This window comes from Triplophysa rosa, linkage group LG8 (assembly GCF_024868665.1).
Source record: "Triplophysa rosa linkage group LG8, Trosa_1v2, whole genome shotgun sequence".
Lineage (NCBI taxonomy): Eukaryota > Metazoa > Chordata > Actinopteri > Cypriniformes > Nemacheilidae > Triplophysa > Triplophysa rosa.
In genome coordinates, this window is record NC_079897.1 from 11,434,938 (window position 1) to 11,456,591 (window position 21,654).

At 46.0% G+C, this 21,654-nt stretch overlaps 1 protein-coding gene across 5 annotated transcripts in view; it reads left to right on the forward strand.

Annotated features, from left to right (window-relative positions):
• LOC130558607 (NACHT, LRR and PYD domains-containing protein 14-like) overlaps positions 1 to 21,654 on the forward strand; it is a 203,743-nt gene that overhangs the window by 164,603 nt on the left and 17,486 nt on the right. For 2 of the 5 annotated variants that reach the window (XM_057341115.1, XM_057341117.1), the window contains 5 exons: positions 2,433 to 2,552; positions 2,675 to 2,812; positions 7,051 to 7,219; positions 9,462 to 9,681; positions 9,927 to 11,688. In XM_057341115.1, coding sequence (XP_057197098.1) covers positions 2,433 to 2,552; positions 2,675 to 2,812; positions 7,051 to 7,219; positions 9,462 to 9,681; positions 9,927 to 11,688 — 2,409 coding nt within the window. Of the gene's footprint in view, positions 1 to 2,432; positions 2,553 to 2,674; positions 5,596 to 7,050; positions 7,220 to 9,461; positions 9,682 to 9,926; positions 11,689 to 21,654 lie in introns of those variants that run through there. The other 3 variants (XM_057341116.1, XM_057341119.1, XM_057341118.1) reach the window with 3 other exon arrangements.

Genomic DNA, 21,654 nt, shown 5'->3' on the forward strand with positions numbered 1-21,654 from the left:
GATGTTCATGTTTCTAGTGTCAAAAAACGCTTTATATTTCACATATTTCGAGTCTATTGTTCACCACTGTCCCTCTTCTCACAAAACAAGCAGATTTTCCCCCCCTTCCGAACGCTCTGATTGGTAAAGCTGACCCAGTCTGTCGTGATTGGTTCCCCGCTTAGAGCGTGTGTCTGAAGATGTCCCACCCATACCATATCAGCGTGCTTTGTTAGAGATCGCGATTTTTCCCTACTTTGGTGAGGGTAATGACACGGGACACATTTGCATCAGACTGGTTATATTAATTAACACTAATAACAGAAGCGTTAGTTTTGCCTTTTTATATTGGACCTAAGTCAGATAATAAGACAAGCAGATTGACTAGGAGACATTTGCAAGCAGGACTTCAAAGGACGTTTTGTAGAAGTGTTTTAGAGGTATGTGCACGCAGAAACACAATATCAGTGTATTACACAGAACAGCTTTCACACCCGCTGTTATTTGACCGTTGGTTATCTTAGAATGTGTAGCTGAAGGACTGTGATGAAAGTGAAAGTAATTAAGCGCGTAGCTCAGTTAAATGTTTACAATCTCTGATAACCAAACACTACTCCAGCGGCTCTTCCTCTTCTCTAAGGAAGGACTCGCCCCTTTTTTAACGTATTCATTGGTCAGAGGTTATTCAAAAACTCGGAATAGTGACATCATTTACCCTGGAAGTAAAGGGCCGTAGTCCGATTTCAGCCGTTCTCTGTAGTCCTTGAAAAGCAAATTCTCTTAAAGACAATATCTCGCTTGGCATTTAACTTTGAGCTTCATCATTTTGCAGATATTATTTATATTCTAACAGCAACATTAAACACTAACTTAAGTTTGAAAATTGGAATCACAGGGAATCGCACCTTTAAAGACTATTTTTGGGGGGATTGAGGTTGGGCGAGGGTGCGTGCAGTCTTCCTTCTTTTTTGTCCTTGGCTGATCACATGCCTGATTATTCTGCTGTATTGCTATTCACAATATTTTAATAAGCAGAAATACTAAAAACAAATACAAAGCAAACTGTTTATTGATAAACAACAACAATTTACATTGAAAAAATATTCACTGAATAGTCAAAATTGTACATTACAATTCTAAATTCATGAAATCACATGTATAGTTAATATTGTCTTGTAAAACATTTTCATATTAACAAACTGTATCCAAATAATTTGACTTAACTTTACCACAATATGCAATCAAATCAATAACATTTTCACTGTACATTGATAATATTTACATGGGACATTTGACATAATTGAAAATAATCAAGACAGCTGAAGATAACTTGATGCTCTGCTTCTGAACGTCCAGCAAAAAAGTCGTTTCTCGGCAAGGCCTACACCAATGGTAATTTTGTAATTTGCCAACAATTCCTTCCTAGCAAGAAAAACACAATGCTGTTTTATGCTAAGATCATAGTACACATGTAAATAAATAGTATGTAGTTATATTTATTTATACGTTGACTTTACTCAACTCTAATGGGACAGTCATACAAAAAAGTTGTTGCCTTAAGGAAAGATCCATTATTTAAAAAAAAATCCTGCCTGTCGCGCGAGCAGGACACCGAAGAGAACTCGTACCGCGGCAGCATCGTACCACAGACAGATGTTTGATCACAGATGTATGACATCAAAGTACAGTGACAGCTATTGATGCTGCTACAATAGGCCAACAGCGCCACAGTCCTGTGGAGGGCAAGACTGCGCTACAATCACACAGTGAATAGGGAAGCTTTGGTTTGTGTAAATGGAAAGCACAACAATGTCAAATTTTTTTTACAGATTACGTGTAAAATCTAAATGTTTTGTCTCTAATTATTATAATCTCAATAGTACGAAATATAAAATAATGAATTGTAAAATCTCAAGCTTGCTGAGTATTTTAATAATTATTTAAAATATTATTAAATATAATTTTACTTAAGAAAGTAACGTTTCGCCTTTACTAATCATATGCATGATTTTAAAATGTGTGTTTTGGCAGGGGCCAAAAAACAAACTTTGGACTATTCTTATTCTTATGAAACATCAAAATGATCAGACACTAAAAATATTTGTATAGTGAATGAAAAATATAGTTCCTCTAGATGCTGTCTTGTACAAGAGAGATTCTCCAGGAACCACTTACATGTTTACAGATCTTACAAGAACCATTTTTTAGAATTTCAACTGAATATGGGGTTATTAAAAATCTTACACCAAGACCATAGATTTTGAAGCACTTAAAATACAGTTTAAGGTTCTTTGAGGACACAACAGGATATTTGAGGCACCTTTTATTTGTGCAATGTAGAAACTAACATGAATACTAATGTACGTACTTGTGTTTTAAACGAGATTTGAATGTTTTTCTTCTTTATCATTTTTCTTTTTCAAGTAAACATTTTGGATCCTTCTTAATTTTAGAAATATACAGGAGAGAAAGAGATCAGACTCACCTACACCATCACATGAGTCTCTGACGAGTGACAAATCAATTCCTCAACCAATCAACTTCAGCAGTGAAGCACAGAGAACTATAAAAAGGTTTGGTATAATCAAACACTCACAAGTTAATGTAAAAAAGATAAAAAAAAAACAGTTTGAAAAGAAGAAAATCAACATTGTTGTTTGCAAGTGGTGAATTTTCTGTCTGTTTTTATCTTTAGAACTAAACAGAAGAGATCAGACTCACCTACACCATCACATGAGTCTCTGAAGAGTGCCAAATCAATTCCTCAACCAAACAACTTGAGCAGTGAAGGACAGACATCTCTAGAAAGGTCTGGTATAATCAAACAGTTTAGGTTAGTAAACCTAAAAAATCAGATTCCAAACAATGTGTAGAGTATAAACTCTGTTTGCAACACAATACAATACATTTAAGTATTGTACAATACATTCAATACATTTACAATACTAAACAAAAATAAATATCTGAATATTTACTGAATATTTAATATTTATGATTAGGGTTGGGCCGATAGACGATGACATCGTCCATCGCCGATGGCTGACAGCCATCACGATGTTGGGCCAGCATCGGGATTCCCCTGCATGACGCAATTTTCGTCATCAGGAGGGTCCGCGGTCGTCCGCACATCCCGTCCGCGTACGCGTACAGCACATTCCCAAGACAAATGTTGACAGCCGATTCCACAGTATGACATTCTGCGCATGTGTCGAGTCACATTGAGTATGATTTGGAAGCTGCGCGACGCGTGTGTGCGCGAGACGGATGTAGAAAGCGAACGCAAACAGTGAATCGTAGTAATGCGCTCACGTTGTGTGTGTGTAAACTTGTCAATGACGACCTGAACTGTGCATGTCCGCAATGGCAGCGGGAAACATCAGTGCCACGTGACCCGCGCAGTTGACTTATCACACACACAGCCTACACCGGTGGGCTCACGATCTACTCGTCTTTCCACATGAAATAACAACCGGAAGAAATTCCAAATTTGCAGGTCGTACATGTGCGAGTACTTGTGAAAAAATATCATGCTGTCTTGAAAATTGGTCACAAAATGTGTTTTGGTCGCTGTCTGGAGCACTGATATAATTGTTTTTAATGTTTTGGCAGATGGCCATCTTGCAAACTGATATACCCCAACCCCCGTGTCACCCCGCCCCCGATGTCATAGTCCATCGCGATGTTTCACTGTAGGCATCGTCCGATGCCAATTTGGTAGACATCGCCCAACCCTATTTATGATCATCTACAGCATACTTAGCTGTTGACTTTCCTATTTTATGAATATAATACTTATAAATATAATACTGGCAAGCTGGAAGTTATATTCTTTACATTCCGCCCACAAGCGCACCTTCAACCTTCAAAGAGAACATCCAGCCGAAAAACAGAAGTTTTGCACTTAAAGCGTAAAACAATAGCTGGTTTGTCCAGGTTATGCTCAGTTTCCGCTTTTAGAAATCATGTGAATTGGACTTCATGCAGTGCATGATCGGCACATGACATCAACGTATCATAAAAGCATGTTGAATGATACAATTTCAGCCGAAGTAGTTATTGTAGCGTGTAGAGCACTCTGTTGTAACCTAGGCCTAAAGGTGTCTACTGTACATGTCTACATACTTAATGGGTTGTATTTTTTTTCTTCACATCACGTTGCCCCGCTCGCATCCAGTGTAGAGACAGTGTTCATGCCATCCATGAACATGAGTTGTGAGTCTCCTTCACATCGTCATCAAGATATGCCTTGGCATGTTTTGCAAACTCTAGCGGCGATCCATACTGTGTCTTTAACAGATGTGGATGCTAATGTAGTTATAGACCACTTCACAAGATGTAAACACTGGTCCAGCGGCACTTCTGGTTGGGTTTTTTCTTTTCTACATAATATCTTACATATAACTAAATCTTAAAGATATTTGTTTAACATTTTGATCCATTTGTTAATGTTTTGTGGGTTGACTGTATTCTGTTCAAATATTTGTGTCTGAAGTATCGGATGTCAGTTCAGCTGACCTGTGCGCACAACCGATTGACATTATCTAAAAAACAATAGGTCAGCCTCCACAGATTAAAATAAGTGTTACATGTTGTTTTTAGTAGTATTTTTACAAGTAGTAAAAATATTAAATGTTTTTCTAAGGATTTCCTTCAGTTATAGAAGACAGTTATTACCTATTAGGGTGCTGTATACAAGTCTCTTTAAATCAGTCTTTTTAATTCTTGACTCTTTCTTGTCTGTTAATTTTCTTGATATCTCTTTCAGAATATCTTCTTTTATGAATATATTAACAAAAGTTTCTTGAAAAACAACCTTTTGAATAAGAAGCTGTTTACATATACTGTACATTAATCTTGTGCTCCATTATTTTAAACTGATTTATCTCTCAGTTAGGGCTTAACTTTAAACTTGCTACTGAGGAGGTTTAAATAATAATAAATACATATCTATAATAAAATGTACAGGAAAATGATCAGAAACAGACACATAAGCCTCATGTCAAGCTTCATAGATGCATTTATTGTAAATAAAAATGTAAATAAATAACCTCGCACCTCCGCACATGGTGGCCTTATAAACTGTCTTGTCGGCTGTGAACTTCAAGTTCAAAAAGCCTTGCTTTGTTATCCAATACATACAAGGACAAAGTCTGATTAAACGGGCAAAAGATTAATATCCTGAGAAGAAGAAAGTTGTTTTACTGGCACTGGTGACCAGTGGGGCCGGTAATCTATTCTGTGCGCATGTCTAAAGACTGGAATACACTACAGGACTTTTGCCCAGATTCTCAGTCTGGACTTGTTGCAGAAAGTGTGCGCTATAGTCTGCAGGTTTTATCGCGTAGTGTGTGATGCCCTGTTTTTCTCTGCAAACTTTCAAAAAGTCTGCAAGTGTGTGATGTCTAGTTTTAAAAAAAAATCTGTTCAGATTTTAAAAGTCATGTAGTTTATTCCAGCCTTAAATTGTAGTCTGGTCCGTTCTATGAGAATCACGAACAGGGGGATCTCTGCCGCTGCGACTGAGGAGGACTCCCGGAAAAGCGATCACGTTTCTGACGGCAGAGGTCCGCCTGATCAACGATCTATCCAGTGAGAGGTTTTCGGAATTTCCGCAGGGTATTTAAAAGTTTAAAGTTTATACATAAATTTGAGAAAATTAAAACCCTTAAAAAGTCTTTAATGCCATTTTCCACGGTATTAAATTGTGTATCATCTTTTCATATTCGTCGAAAAAGTTCATATGCTAAAGTTTGCCTATAAAAGCGAATAGTGGGAGGTCCATTTACACCTGGTTTGTTGACTAATGATAAAATGCAAGTTTTCGTGCAAATGGTTGGAGGATAAAGAGTTGGAACCATGCCTGAGGACCGTCTCTGGGAATAACCGCGAGGCATTGCTCTGTGTGTCAGAAGGCGATTAGCTTAGCCTCGATTCTCTTTCTATTAAACCTTGCATTGGGTTAGTCACTCAATTAATTTTCTGGGGCTTCATTCCCACCCTTTTATGTTGCCTTAGTTTGTGAAAGCTCCTATTATGACTGTTTAGTTGTGCTATCTAACAATCGGTATATACTAAATGTAAGTTAAAGTGACAGTTCACCTAAAAATGAAAATTCTGTCATCATTTACTCACCCTCATGTAATTTCATACCTGTATAAATTGATTGCACTGATGTTAGCAATTTTCAGTTCTGGAACATCATACCATAGTAGGACAAATTAAATAGTCAAAGGTGCCCTAGAACTGTTTGTTTTCCTAAATTTTTCAAAATATCTCCTTTTGTGTTCAACAGAACAAAATATTTTTTTCCTGCTGTGGTAGTAGATGATATCCTAGAACTAAAACATGTTAACATTCTTACAAATATCTTTCTTTGTGTTTAAATGAACAAAACATTTATACAGGTTTGCAACAACCTGAGGGTGAGTAAATGATGATAGTATTTTCATTTTGGGGTGAACTAACCCTTTAAAGTGTCACCAATGTAAGTGGCGATGCGGTCTTAAAATGTATGGAAAGAGTCTTAAAAAAGGTCTTAAAAAGTGTTAAATTTAGCTCCATGATTTCTGTATATACCCTTGGTTTTAAAAAGCAAAATTATTTTTTTGCATGTACAAGCTATTTATTTACTTTTTACATGACAACGTCAACACGGTTGGTTTTAGTTAAACCGGCAAATCCATCATGGCGGAAAAGTTAATTGCAGATGATGGTTTTAAATAAAGGTTAAAGCTTTAATCCACAATTTTTTCATCTTTGTTTAAAATTAAGCGGTGCAACACACCTTGATTTTAAATAAAATTTATAAACAAACCCTAGATTAGCTCTAAACTCTGTTTACTTTAATCCGTATTGGTGCAACATTTGCTGTTTTTTGGATCCATGCTGTACCCTTTCAGAAGATGGATAACAGCATTTTTTAATGGCTTGGAAATGTTGTCTCATACTGTAAATAATGGAAAATTCTATCAATGACGGGGAAAGAGTTAAAGATGACATACAAAAGGTGTAAATATATATAAAAATAATAATGAATAATTAAAAAAATAATTGAAGTTTTTATTCCTGCAGTGAGTTGTCTGAACGAATAACATGGAAGCAGGCAGAATCCAGACCTACTCCAGGAGTTTGTCAGCAGCACCACAGAACTTTGGAAGTGTTCTGTAGGACTGATAAAATTGACATTTGTAGCATCTGTGCAGGACAAGAGCACCATGGCCACAGCAAGCTCTACAGTGCAGTAAGTTTCTCACTTTTCACAATTTTTAAAGGGGTCAGCGAATACATGTTTTTCTGTGTCTTTGGTGTGTTTAAAATTGCAAAAATTAAAGTGTCGGAAACAAAAGATGCATTCTATCTAAAAGCGAATGCTCACCCAGACCTGCCTGAAACGCCTCGTGTAACCACACCCCCACAAATCTACATCAGTTTGTGGTATGAGTTGACTAAGACCGCCCAAATGTGCGCAAGTAAGGGGGGTGTACCTGTCAGTACAATTGCTTTGGAACCTGATGTTCCAAATATGGTAAGAGGTGTTACATTTCCGTCACACGCTTGCAGTATTCGACCAATCACTACGCACTGGTTAACTGGCCAATCATAACACACCTCGCTTTTCAGAGCGATGAGCTTGGTAAAAAATGTCATATGACCCCTTTAAAAACAATATGACCATAATTTAGAACCACAATTAATCCAGTTTTACAGAACAACATTTTTATACTATTGTGAATCAGGTAAAGCAGCTTTATTGTAAATAATAAAATATCACACACAGACAGGAAGTCAGGGCAAAGGATCACAAACGGTCAGGGCAGGCAGCAAAAATGTATAAAAGGGTCAAAAATCAAATCAAATAATCCACCAAAAACAGAATAACAGCCATGGCAATATAAGACTAATGGGAAGTAGTGTTGTCAGGATACCAAACTTCGGTACCAGTCGGTACTAAATGTGACGATACTTGCATTTCCCGCTATCATTTTGAGCGCTGTTGAACAGATTATGAAAGACCTCTGATTGGCCATTGTGTTTCCAAGCGCTTGCGTAACCAAACCCGGAAGCGTGTGAAGTGATCATTGCATCGCACTCTCTACTGAGCGCTTACACTACATAAATACTGTATGACCATTTCTAAATTTTTATCTAAAACATATACAACATTGCATAAAAAAAAGTAAAATCATATTTAAATCAGCAGCTTGCCTGTAGCAGAGAATAACATCTATATACTGTAGGAAGTGTTATTGTAGCTAGACTAAACAGCTAATTGGTAACATTTTTCTCTAAGACACTGTTTCCTGTGAACTATTGTAAATTGTGAACTATATTTAATATTCAAGTATATACTACAGTCTATCAATTTACTACTGTTAAAACTACAGAATATTTTTTCATGTTTTCCCCACACTTTTTGTTTGGGTTTTTTTATATGCTGGGGTGCCAGACAGGATTTCTCTCAGTAGTTTAAGTTTCAAGTTAAGAAAACGTACAAAGGTCTTGTGTAGTCTGAATTGTCTTACACAGAACCCAGAACTTAATGAGATAAGGATTTATACACCAGCAATCAATGCAATAATAGCAATAATAATAACTCTAAATAGGAAACGCAACCAATTCAAAACAACAGGACTCATAGAATTTCATTCAGATAGGTATATTCAAAGCGAGCAAATTCAAGTGTTCGGTTAAAGAGAAAAAAAATCAGTTCAATATTGTCCAGCCACAAAATAGGCAACAAAAAAATAGTCCAGTTCACAAGGCAATCAGTAATCCAAGCAGTAAACATGCCACAACAAAAATAGTTAAAATAGTCAAAATATTAGGAGAGAAAAAATAAAATCCCCCATAAAAAAAAATCAACAGCCAAATCAAACAGTCATCCACAGCAGGCTGAATTGTACTCACGACTCCTTTTTTAATAATCTGGTACACGTTTTCATGGACTTTTCAGGCACTGGTTTATACAAGGCTGGAGGCTCCCACTCCGTTAATCCATTTCAGGTTTTGGAACTATACGCTCGCTTGCTTTCCGTGCAGCGTATAAATGACTGTCTGCTAGTCACATAATGTCGAGGTTACTTTCCTTTGCTTCATCCTGGAAGAGCGTTCACAGTAGAACGCCGACGATAAGCACTCTTTTGCCGCGGATAAAACAATAAATCGTCGCGGGAGTACTCAATGCCTCCCGGCTGCCGCCGCCATATTTTTTGTGAGTCATGTACGTCACACAGATAAAGGTAAAAAAGGGGCTGGACTAAAAACATCGCCATCTTAATTCAGACATTATAAAAATGACTGTAGATCCAAACAATAATATTTTTGATATTTGAGAATAATTATCACAGATGGATTTTACATAAGTATGATTATTGATAAATGCAAGACAGATGAACAATTCGTTGCAATTTTTTTTTCAACATCATCACAATACATATCCCATTCTAGAAACATTGTGATATAACCTTTTATTTTGACTTCAGGTATCTTATGTATCAGACAGTCAGTATTTACTCCATCGTGTTCTGGGCAACATGCAGACACAGGACTTCAAAACCTTTAAAAGAGACCTAAGTGAGCAATACCCAGGATGCTTAGGGAGTCATCCAGAGGAGCTAAACGCGTCTGGTGTTGCTGAGAAAATAGTGGAGAGCTTTGGAGGAGAGGGAGCATGGAGGATCACATTTCACTTTCTGGAAAATGGTAATTTTTTTATGTAAAATAGCACATATTATGCTTATAAAAGTATTCATTGATTTATCACCAGGGTCTTCTAGACTGTAATTTTTATTATTTATTCTTATCATTCCTAGACGTTTTTATATGTACAAACAGTTATATTACACATATCTAAAGGAAAGGTAAAATCAAGGAAAGTAGAGTAAAGTGCTCTTTAATGAGTTCCAAAACTTTTCAGTGATATTTAAATATCTCTTACTTTCCCTTAGCTAATCCTCTTCAAAAGATCACTGAAGCCAATAAAGTAAACCTGAAGCACAAATGTCAGCAGATAAATGAAGGAAATTCATCTCATGCTAAACAAAGTTTGTTGAATGAGATCTACACAGATCTTTACATTACAGAGGGCAGAAGTGGGGAAATAAATACTGAGCATGAGGTGATAAGAAATGAGGTGATTTCACAAAGCAGAACCACTCCAGAAACTCCACAGGCATGTAATGACATCTTCAAGACACTGCCGGGACAAAGAAAACAAGTCAGAACAGTTTTAATGATGGGAATAGTTGGAATTGGAAAGAATGTTACAGTGAAAAAGTTCATGTTAGACTGGGCGGATGGAAAAGCAAACCAAGATATCGAAATCGTCATTCATCTACCATTTCAAGACCTCAACCGGAGAAAGGGCAACTGTAGTCTCCAACAACTCATTCATCAATATGCTCCTGAGCTGAAAGAAGCAAATCTTTTTAAACTAAAGGTGCTCTTTATTCTTGATGGATTAGACGTCTGTCAGTATCCGCTTGATTTCCATAACAATGATCACTGCTCTGATATAAATGAGCAAACATCTGTTGATGTGCTGCTTACAAACCTGATCAGGGGGAATCTGCTTCCTTCTGCTCTTCTCTGGATAACCACAAGACCATCATCAGCCAATCGGATTCCTCCTGAGTGTGTCCATCGAGTTACAGAGATTCGTGGGTTCAATGACCATCAGAAAGAAGAATATTTCAGAAAGAAAATCAAAGACCAGAAACAGGCGAGTGAAATCATCACTCACATCAAATCATGTCGAAGTCTTTACATCATGTGCCACATGCCGATATTCTGCTGGATTTCAGCCACTGTGCTCGAAAACATGTTGAGTAATGGAAACTCTGATAAAAAACCCAAAACTCTGACGGAGATGTTCACTCACTTCCTTCTCATTCAGATCAGTCTCAAGCATAAGAAGTTCAATGGAACCAACACAGAAAACCCAAAGAAACTCTCTGAATCAGACACAACATTGATTCTGAAACTGGGAGAACTGGCTTTCCAACAGCTGCAGAAGGAGAGTAGTACATTCATTGAAGATGACCTGAAAAACTGTGGCATTGATGTCAGTAAAGTTTCACAGTACTCAATGTGCACAGAGATTTTCAGAGAGGAGTTGGGCTTGTATAGAGAAAAGATCTACAGCTTTGTGCATCTGATCCTTCAGGAATATCTTGCAGCACTTTATGCTCACTTTGCATGTGTTAATGATGGTAAAAATATACTTGTCCAAAACAGACCCAAGTCAAGTCTTTCAGCTGTACACCAGAGTGCAGTAAACACAGCTTTAAAAAGAGAAAATGGACACCTTGATCTCTTCTTGCGCTTCTTTATGGGTCTTTCAGTTGAACCCAACCACACTCTCCTGCAAGCTTTCAGGAAAGGTGGTTTATCTGAATCCTGCGCAAATAAAAACATGATAGACTATTTACAAGAGAAGATCAAACAGGAAGCAGCACCAGAGAGAATCATCAATATATTTCATTGTTTAAATGAACTAAATGACAACTCTCTGGTTAAAACAGTTCAGTCTGCAATGAAATCAGGAACACTCTTAGGGAGTGAGCTGGACTCAGAGCAGTGGTCCGCACTGGCTTATGTCTTACTCACATCTGGAGAGGAGTTAGAGGAGTTTGACATGAAGAAGTTCCACACATCAACAGCAAACCAGCTCAGACTGCTGCCAGTACTCAAGATCTGCAAAATAGCCAGGTCAGTTGATTTTTGTTGATCATACATTGCACATTTTATGAATCATTAATGTTAGTCTTGTAAAGCAATTTTTGTAAAACTTTTTTCACCTCATTTAATTGTTATGCCTTTGTTCTTTGAACATATAAGTAATTATTTCTTTGTCTGAACTGCATTAGCATCGTAGTTTAGGATGTCACAGAGCTTTTTATGTACTATACTATATAATATAAAGATTGTATGTGCATTGGCAAGTGTAGCTAAAATTATCTAATGTGAATCAACCAGTTTGTATTTTATGTCACCAACTCTTTCCAGGGCTCCAGACTGCGCCTATAATGATCGCAATTGCGATAAAAAATATTCATTTGCGAGTGATATTTTTGCGGAGATCACCACTGGCGACCATGCAAATTGACTCGTTTTTAAAGCGTTTCCAACGGAAGCGCCACACTTTAAAAAAACGGCAGTGTAACTGAGGCCAGTGAGAGACAGAGCTCTGCAGTTAAACCTAACGTCCCTACCCTAAGAGATTCTCTAGCGGGGGAGGACGAACAATGTGATATTTGAGATGTTCAAAACGAAACTAACTGGAGAAATTCAGGGAACACAGCTGTTATAAGAAACCACTGGATCATTTCAAATCCATTCCCAGCAAGAATGAATGACAAGCAATTTCTCTTGTTAAGTTTTATCTGAAGTTATCTTTACGTTGTGTTGTGAACATGTGGAAAACGTCTTGGTTACGGATGTAACCTCAGTTCCCTGATGGAGGGAACGAGACGTTGTGTCGAACCGACAGATTGGGGTTCGTCTTGAGAACCTATCATCTTCTGAGTATTTTGAAAAGGCCAATGAAAATTGGCGAATGAAATTTGCATGCCGGACTCCTCCCCGGATGTCCGGGTATAAGAGGGAAGCCGGCGTGCTCATTCATTCACCATTTGGTCTGAGGAGCCTGAGAGCATCCCCCCGACCGCTGCGGCGGGCGGCCAGTGTTGTGGCATAAAGGACACAACGTCTCGTTCCCTCCATCAGGGAACTGAGGTTACATCCGTAACCAAGACGTTCCCTTTCTGTCGGTCTCTCGACGTTGTGTCGAACCGACAGAATGGGGTTCCTATGGAAGACGCAACAGCACTGAGCCGCGTCACAATCTCTAGCGGAGCGACGTTGACTGGCCTGGGCGAGTCAGACGTAGGCGCTAACGCGAAATTGTGACCGGAGAGTGGAGAGGTAGAGTGGTCCCAGAGCTTTTGTGAAAAGATGGGAAGCCCCTGCCACCGGCCGTCACGGGCGGAGGCCTTAGTTCTCTAACCAGCGAGAAGCCGCCCGGCACCGTAAGGGCCACTGGGTAAACATTATTCCCCCCTGGGGGAAAAACGCTGCAGAGACCACTACCTACCGTAGGGAGGAATTAGTGGAGATACCACATGGTCTCACCATCAGGGTAGAACTCATGGGAAAATGTGCGTGCTGCAGGAGTTAACCGCAAGGTGGGAGTCCACCTAGGGAGGTCATGGGTTGCCGAGGTGGGAACCATTCATGAGGATACATCAGACGGAACAGCCCATGGAGTGGGGGGTCTGGAGCACTAGGTCCGGTTAGAGCTATGTGGGAGATAACTCAACTGTTCCCCGGCCTAAGGGGGCAGGGCTGCTCTGCCCAGCCTGCCCTGAGGAAGGTGCTAGTGATGGATAAAATGCCTGTTTTTTACCCATTGGGGGAAAGAGGGGAGGCGTAATAGCCGCTGATCCCCCTAGAGGAAGGGGGAAGGGCTTTCGCAGGCGTACGCCCTACCGGCTGCCGGTCCTACACATTGCACTGCATGACGCGGGCTGACACCGGTTCCGCATGTAGGTATTAGAACCTCACGGAGTTGTTGGGCATAGCCCAACCCGCTGCTCTGCAGATGTCTGCTAGAGAGGCGCCCTGAGCCAGTGCCCATGAGGAGTGTGCCTCACTCCCAACGGGCAGGGGCGAATTGAGATCGGTATGCCATAACGACGGCATCCACGATCCAGTGCGCCAGCCTCTGTTTGGAGACAGCCCTCCCTTCTGCTGACCTCTGCGTGCGGTCCAAGTAGAGGCGCAGTGCGCGTACTGGACACAACATGGATAGGTTGGGTCTTCCTCCCCGGTGGGGAGCGCCTGCAGGTTCACCACCTGGTCTCTCGGGAGAGTGGTGGGAACTTTGGGCACGTAGCCGGGGCGGGGTCTCAAGATAACGTGAGAATCCCCGGGCCTGAGTTCTAGGCAATCTGTGGACACGGAGGGTGCTTGCAGGTCCCTTACCCTCTTGGAGGTGAGCGCCATCAGGAGAGCCGACTTTATCGAGAGTGAGAAAGAGCAGCAGCTCCGAGAGGCTCGAAGGGGGCGGGGCCTCTTGAGGCCCGCCACCTAGGTTGCAAGAGGGTACGGAGCGCGGATAAGGTGTTCGCCTTCTCGCGCCCCTTAGGAACCTAATGACCAGGTCGTGCCGTCCCAGAGGCTACCCAGCAACTGTGTCATGATGAGCGGCCGTAGCGGCTACATACACTCCCAGTGTGGAGGGGGAGAGGTTACTCCCCAGTCTCTCGATCGAGCAACTCCGCGGGTCTTCTCGCCCAGAAGAGCACCAGGACGAGAAGAGGCGCCACTTATGGGCGTATAGCCGCCCAGTGGCCGAGGCCCTAGCCTGAGTGACGTCCCAACCAGACCGGGGGTGGGTCACTCAGGATCTCCTCGTCCCGTCCAGACATGGAGTCCATGTTCTGCCTGGGATGCCGTAACGTGCCCCTTCCCCTGGGGAAGCAGGATCTTCGCCAGGGGGAGTGGCCAGGGGGGGAGTTGTTGTCAGAGCCTTAGCTCCGAGAACCAAGTCCTGGTTAGGCCAATGGGGCGTAACTAGTACCACTTGATGCTCCTCTTGCCTGGCCTTGCACAGGACCTGTGCAATGAGGCTCACTGGGGGGAAGGCATACTTCCGGTTGTCCCGCGGCCAGCTGTGTGCAAGGGCATCCGTGCCGAGGGGTGCCTCGGTCAGGGAGTACCAAGCGGACAATGGAGGAGTCCGGGGAGGCAAACAGGACCACCTGTGCCTGGCCGAACTGCTCCCAAATGAGCCGGACTGCACGGGGATGGATTCTCACTCTCCGCGAGGCATCAACTGACGAGAGACCGCATCGGCTGTCTGGTTCAGGACGCCTGGGATGTGTGTGGCTCGCAGGGAGCTGATGACCTGCTGACTCCAAAGAAGGAGGCGTCGGGCGAGTCGTGTTAGCTGCCATGAGCGCGATAGATATACGCCACGGCTGTTGTGCTGTCCGACCGGACCACTACGTGCTTGTCCATACACAAGAGGTAGTAGCCTCCTCAGTGCAAGTAGCACAGCCAACAACTCTAGGCAGTTGATATGCCAACGCAGGAGGAGGCCCGTCCACCGCCCCGACACTGCGTGCCCATTGCACACGGCACCCCAACCCTGCAGGGAGGCATCCGTCGCACCACGACGTGCCTGGCCCCTGCCCTAAGGGAACCCTTGTCCGCAAGAGGGTCATGGGAGACCAAAGGGTTAGGGTGCGTCGGCAGAAAAGCGTGATGACCCTACGCCTGCTGCCGGTGTGCCACGCTCTCCAAGGAACCTGACTCTGTAGCCAGTGTTGGAGCGATCATATGTGCATCGACCCAAGGGGGACCACCCCCGCCGAGGATGCCATGTATCCCAGGATCCTCTGAAATTGTTTCAGGGGGACCGCTGACTGCCTGAGAGCTTCAGGCAGTTCAACACTGATCGGGCGAGCTCTGTAGTCAGTCGCACTGCCTCCGGGAGGCCGCGTGGGCTTCCTCGTCGCGGGTCTCGCGCCCCCCGACGGGCGGGGGGTGAGCGGGGCCGCTGATGAGGACAGAGTCGAGTTCCATACCGAGAAAGAGGATGCTCTACACCGGGGAGTGCTTGCTCTTCTCAGTTGACCTGTAGCCCCAACCGATCTAGGTGCCGGAGCCCCAGGTCCCTGTGTGTACACAACAGATCGCAAGAGTGCGCCAAGCTGAGCCAGTCGTCGAGATAGTTTAGTACCCGCACACCTCCTTCCCTAAGGGGAAGGAGGGCGGCTTCCTTCTCGTGGAGACAGGGACAGACCGAAGGGGAGGACCCTGTACTGATATGCCCGTCTCTCGAATGCGAACCGTGGGAACGGCCGATGTCGAGGGAGGAACGAGACATGAAAGTACGCGTCCTTCAGGTCGATTGCCATGAACCAGTCCTGACACCTGACGGACGTCAGGATGCGCTTCTGCGTGATCATCCTGAAAGGCAGCTTGTGTAGGTGCCTGTTCAGAACACACAGATCCAAGATAGGGCGCAGCCCCCTGCCTTTCTTGGGGACAATGAAGTACGGGCTGCAACACCTGTTGAACATCTCGGCTGGTGGACGGGCTCGATCGCTCCCTTCGCCAGAAGGGTGGCGACTTCGGCCCAAAGTACGAGAGCATCCTAGCCTCTGACTGAGGTAAATACGATGCCCTGAATTTGGGCAGGCGACTGGATCGCGTAGCCGAGACGGATCGTCTTGCCTAGTCAGCCTGACAGTCTGGGAACCCGGCCAGCTCCCAGAACTGTGAAAGGGGGGACTGAAGGTTCGATCTTCTTCATCGTCCCCCCGGGGGGTGGTTCAATGGCTAGCAGTACGGATTCCTTGCCGGGGGAGGTCCCCCGGGGAGGAGATCTGCTCTGCTGTTTTTCCTGTCTGCGACTATGCAGCTCAACGCACTGTCTGACTGAGAATGCTGAGGGCTGGTGTTTATACTCGACATTGCGCTTCGCCGTGACGCAACGTCGAGTTGCCATCCACCCTCATGCCGAGGGTGGGAGCGGCTGTGATAACCCAGAGAGAGAGGAGACTCTCTATTGAGAGTAAGTGGGCGCTTGCCCCCCGGAGGGGGCCAGCAGATGGTGAGACGGGGCAGGATCCGTCCCTATTCCGATTTCCCAGCGATGTTGCTGGGGTCGGGCCCAATGGTAGCCTCAATCTCCCTGAGGTCTTCCCATGAGGGCGAATTCCGCCGCTGCTGATGGGGCGATGGTCTCCTCCACAGGGGGCCGCCTGTGGGGGGGGGGCGCCAGGACTGGAGGGCGTTGAAGAGGACCAGGGCCGCTGGGAAGCAGACGGTGCACGGGATCCGACGGCCGAAGCAGCCAAGTCGCGGCACGAGAGGACTGCTTCTTTCCTGCCGAGAACTGCGGCTCGACAGTAACACCAACCAGCCCCCTCCTTGCGAGACGGGTGCGTCGAGAAAGCGGACCTTCTCGGCGTACTCATCTGCGCAAGGTTCGGCCAGAGGAGTTTCTCATGGACCATAAGTGTGGACATCGTCCAACCCAGGGCCCACGTGGTCACCTTGGTCGCCCGTAGAGCGAGGTCGGTGGCGGCACGGAGTTCCTGCATAAGCGCTGGGTCGGTCTTACCCCCGTGGAGCTCTCTCAACACCCTGGCCTGGCAGGAGCCATAGCGTGGAGAGAGGAGACAGCTTGGTCCACCGCAATGTAAACTCTCGACACCAGAGATGTCGAGACCACACATGATTTGAATGGGAGTCTAGGTCGTGTCCCCCCCAGGTAGCCGCCGCCTACGGGCACGGGTGCACCGTGGCGGCACACTCCACCTGGGGGAAATCGACGTATCCTCTAGCTGTCTCAACCTCAAGGGAAGAGAGGGTGACAGAACTTTGTTTGACGTGAAACGTGCCGGAAAGGGGGCGTTTCCAGGTCTTACTAAGTTCCTCATGCACTTCCGGTAAACACGGCACTGGGGGCGGGCGCGGCTCGGAGCCGCGCTCAGACCCCAGCCGCCATGTAGCCAGTCGCGAGCGCTGGTAGAGGCAGTGCATGCACTGCAACCCAACACTCACGGCGGCCCGGGAAAGCATGGCTGACATTTGAAAAGCATGGCTGACCCATGGGAACACAGCCACCCGTGACGCAACGTCTGAATCGTCACCGCCCGCAGTGCAGGCAGGACGCATCCACAACGTCTGCCCCAGCGTACTGGAAGCAGGCATCGTGTCCGTCCCCCTCCTCGATGAGTGTGTTGCACCCATGTGAACAGCGGGACAAGCCACGCTGGAGAAATTTGCTCTTTTATTAAATGAAATTTGCTCGAACACCTCCGGAACTGCGGTGTCGCTCATCAGATGCACAGGCTCTGAACAAACGGTGAATGAATGAGTACGCCGGCTTCCCTCTTATACCCGGACATCCGGGGAGGAGTCCGGCATGCAAATTTCATTCGCTAATTTTCATTGGCCTTTTCAAAATACTCAGAAGATGATAGTGTAGCGGGTTCGCTGACGGCATGGAAGGAAGAGGACGAGGTTGGCGAGTCTGACACGAACTTTATTCCACAGAAAATAAACATTAAAGTAAACAGCAACTAAATCCACGGCTTTTCCTTCAGCCTGGCTTGCGGCGCTCAGTATCCAGCAAAAGTCCTCCTTTCCTGACTGAGGGGTTTCGGTACGTGGCAGTCCGTGTCGAGTCCGTCTCTCTCTCTCCCCATTGTGTCTTCCTCGGGTGTTTATATTGTCTCCCCGCACCCTTACTGGAACGAGAAACAGGTGTTGACTGTTTGCAATTACTCCACTCACTTACCGCTCGTCTCCCGGCTCTCTCTCCTGCCGCATCCCTCGCTACACCACGCTCCCCTCACCACATACCCCCACCGCCTGACTCAGGCCGGGGAACCGTCCGGCCTGCAGCCCCCCCCATTCCTGGAGAGGAAGTCGGCTACAACCATTCGCCACCCGGCCTGTGGACCACCTGGAACTTAAAAGGCTGTAGCGCCAGATACCAACGGGTGATCCTGGCGTTGGTATCTTTCATCGGTGGAGCCACTGCAGGGGAGCGTGGTCCGAACAGAGGGTGAATTCCCGGCCCAGGAGGTAGTACCTAAGGGTGAGAACGGCCCATCTGATGGCCAAACATTCTTTTTCAATAGTGCTGTACTTAGTCTCTCTCTTTGAGAGCTTGCGGCTAATGTACAGCACTGGCCGCTCCTCACCCCCACCTCCTGTGCCAGGACAGCACCCAGCCCCTGTCCGACGCGTCAGTCTGCAACAAGAAAGGGAGAGAAATCAGGAGAGTGTAAAGCGGCCCCCACACAGGGCAGCCTTCACTTGGGAAAACGCCTGCTGGCACTGCTCTGACCATTGGACCGGATCTGGCGCCTCCTTTTTAGTAAGATCAGTCAGCGGGCTGGTGAGGTCCGAATAGTTGGGCACAAACCGTCTGTAATATCCCGCCAGCCCCAGGAACTGTCTTACCTCCTTTTTGGTCTTGGGACTCGTGGAAGCCCAGATACCTAACCTCCACCCGCCCAACCGCGCACTTCTTCGGGTTGGCCGTGAGACCGGCCGCCCTCAGCGCTCCCAAAACCGCCCTCAAGTGTTGGATATGCCCTGCCAGTCGTTGCTATAAATAATGATGTCATCCAGATAAGCAGGGCATATGCCTATGGGGTCGGAGGATCGGTCCATGAGGCGCTGAAAGGTGGCCGGCCCCCGAACAAACCGAACGGAAGCGTCACGAATTGGTGTAAACCGAACGGCGTGGGAAGGCAGTTTTTTCTTTAGATAATGGCGATAGGGGGATCTGCCAGTACCCTTTCGTTCAAACGTCGAATAAAAAGAGCCGGCCTAGCCGGTCCAGTAACTCGTCGACCCGTGGCATTGGATAGGCATCGAATTTCGATACCGCGTTCACCTTGCGATAATCCACACAGAACCTGACCGAGCCGTCCGTCTTGGGAACCAAAACTATCGGGTTCGCCCAGTCACTGTTGGATTCTTCTATTACCCCCATCTCGAGCATTGCCGCTAATTCCGTCTGAACCACATTTTTCTTGTGCTCAGGTAAACGATAGGGCCGGCTACGAACTACCACGCCCGGCACCGTCTCGATATGGTGCTGAATGAGTTTCAGTGCGACCCGGTAGGGGCGAGAACACGTCTGCGAATTCCGCCTGCAACCTGGCTATGTCCGTGAGCTGGGAGGGTGAGAGGTGATCTCCCCCTGGAGCCAGACGAGTGATTGTGGTTTTATATTCGCTTCTGGTCCTCAGATCATCCTCCCCACTAATTACCGTCGCCAGCAACACGGGCTCCACCTCCTGCCATTTTTTAAGGAGATTGAGGTGGTAAATTTGACGTGCCCCGCTCCTATCTGACCGTATTACTTCATAATCAAGATCTCCCACTTGCCGTGTGACCTTAAACGGCCCTTGCCACTTGGCTAGTAATTTGGAACTCGAGGCGGGGAGTAATACAAGCACTTTTTCTCCCGGTGAAAATTTCCGGAGGTTGGTTCCCCTGTTATACAGCCGGCTCTGTTTATCCTGGGCCTGTAACAAATTCTCCATAGATAGCCGCCCCAGTGTATGGAGCTTTGTTCTCAGGTCCAGGACATGTTGAATTTCATTCTTGCTGTTGGAGGGTCCGTCCTCCCAAGTCTCTCTCAGGACGTCCAAAACCCCTCGGGGCTGGCGTCCAAAGAGAAGCTCGAAGGGGGAAAACCCCGTGGAGGCTTGCGGGACCTCCCGCACAGCGAATAAGAGGGGTTCTAACCATTTATCCCAATTTTTGGCGTCATCGTGTACAAACTTACGAATCATGGTTTTCAACGTGCGATTAAACCGTTCTACCAACCTGTCTGTTTGAGGGTGAAAGACGCTGGTACGAACCGATTTAATGCCCAATAATTCATAAAGCTCGCGTATCGTACGTGACATGAACGCCGTGCCTTGATCCGTGAGGATCTCCCGGGGGATCCCCACGCGGGAGATGACGCGAAACAGTGCCTCCGCCACACTTTTAGCGGAGATGCTGTGGAGCGGCACTGCCTCGGGATATCGGGTTGCATAATCTACTAAAGACTAATGCAAATCGATGTCCTCTCGCTGACCGCTCCTAATGGCCCGATGAGGTCCATACCAATTCTATCGAAGGGGACCTGCATTAGCGGTAGAGGGCGCAATGGCGCTTTTGGGGAGGCCGGAGGGTTTACCAGCTGACATTCACGACACGAGGCGCACCACCTGCGTACGTTCTCGTGAATGCCCGGCCAAAAAAACGGGCCATGAGGCGGTTTAGTGTCGAGTTTTGTCCTAAATGCCCCGCCATAGGATTACAATGTGCCGCCTGGAAAAACATTTCCCGGCGGCCCCGTGGTACCAACAACTGGGTTGTATCTTCCTTTGTTTGAGCGTCTTGGGCCACTCGATACAACCGGTCTTTTATAATTGCAAAATAAGGGTAGAAGCGCAGGTCGTTCAGGTTGGAGAGGTTGGCCTCCACATAGCGAACCTGTTCCCAGGCGAACTTGAGTGATTCGTCCCGGGACTGTTCCAGAGGAAAGTCACGCGTTCCGAGAGGATTCGCCCCTCGGATCCGCTCGCCTCCCCTGTAACAGCCTCTCCCGCCTGCACAAGCGCGCCGACTCCCTGTGCCTCTGGACCCCAAGCGACACCCGCACATAAGCACCCCAATAATTCCGTGAATGCTGGCCAATTGGTTCCCAAGATCAGCGGGTGTCGGAGGTGTGGGTTAACCGCCACCTCCACTCTATGCTTTTCTCCCCTGAATTGAATAAGGAGGGGATTAAAGGATATCTCACCACATCCCCGTGTACGCACCGTACCCGAACCATGCGGCTATTATCCAATGCCCCGGGCCGAACCAGGCTTTGATGGATGGAGGTCTGGTTACAACCGGAATCCACCAGAGCCGGGTATGTACCCCCCCTATACTCACAGGAATTTGGTACCCTCCGTTCTGACTCGGGGGCAGCCTGCGGCGTGTCGGGCACCCGGACCATCGTACCGATCTCCATCACTGGACACCGATCGACCCAATGGTCCGGGTCTCCGCATCGCCAACAGGCCGGCCCAGGCGTCTCCGCCATCCGAGTGGCGGGGAGTGGAGCACGGGAAGGGCGCGGAGAGAGGGTGGACCCAT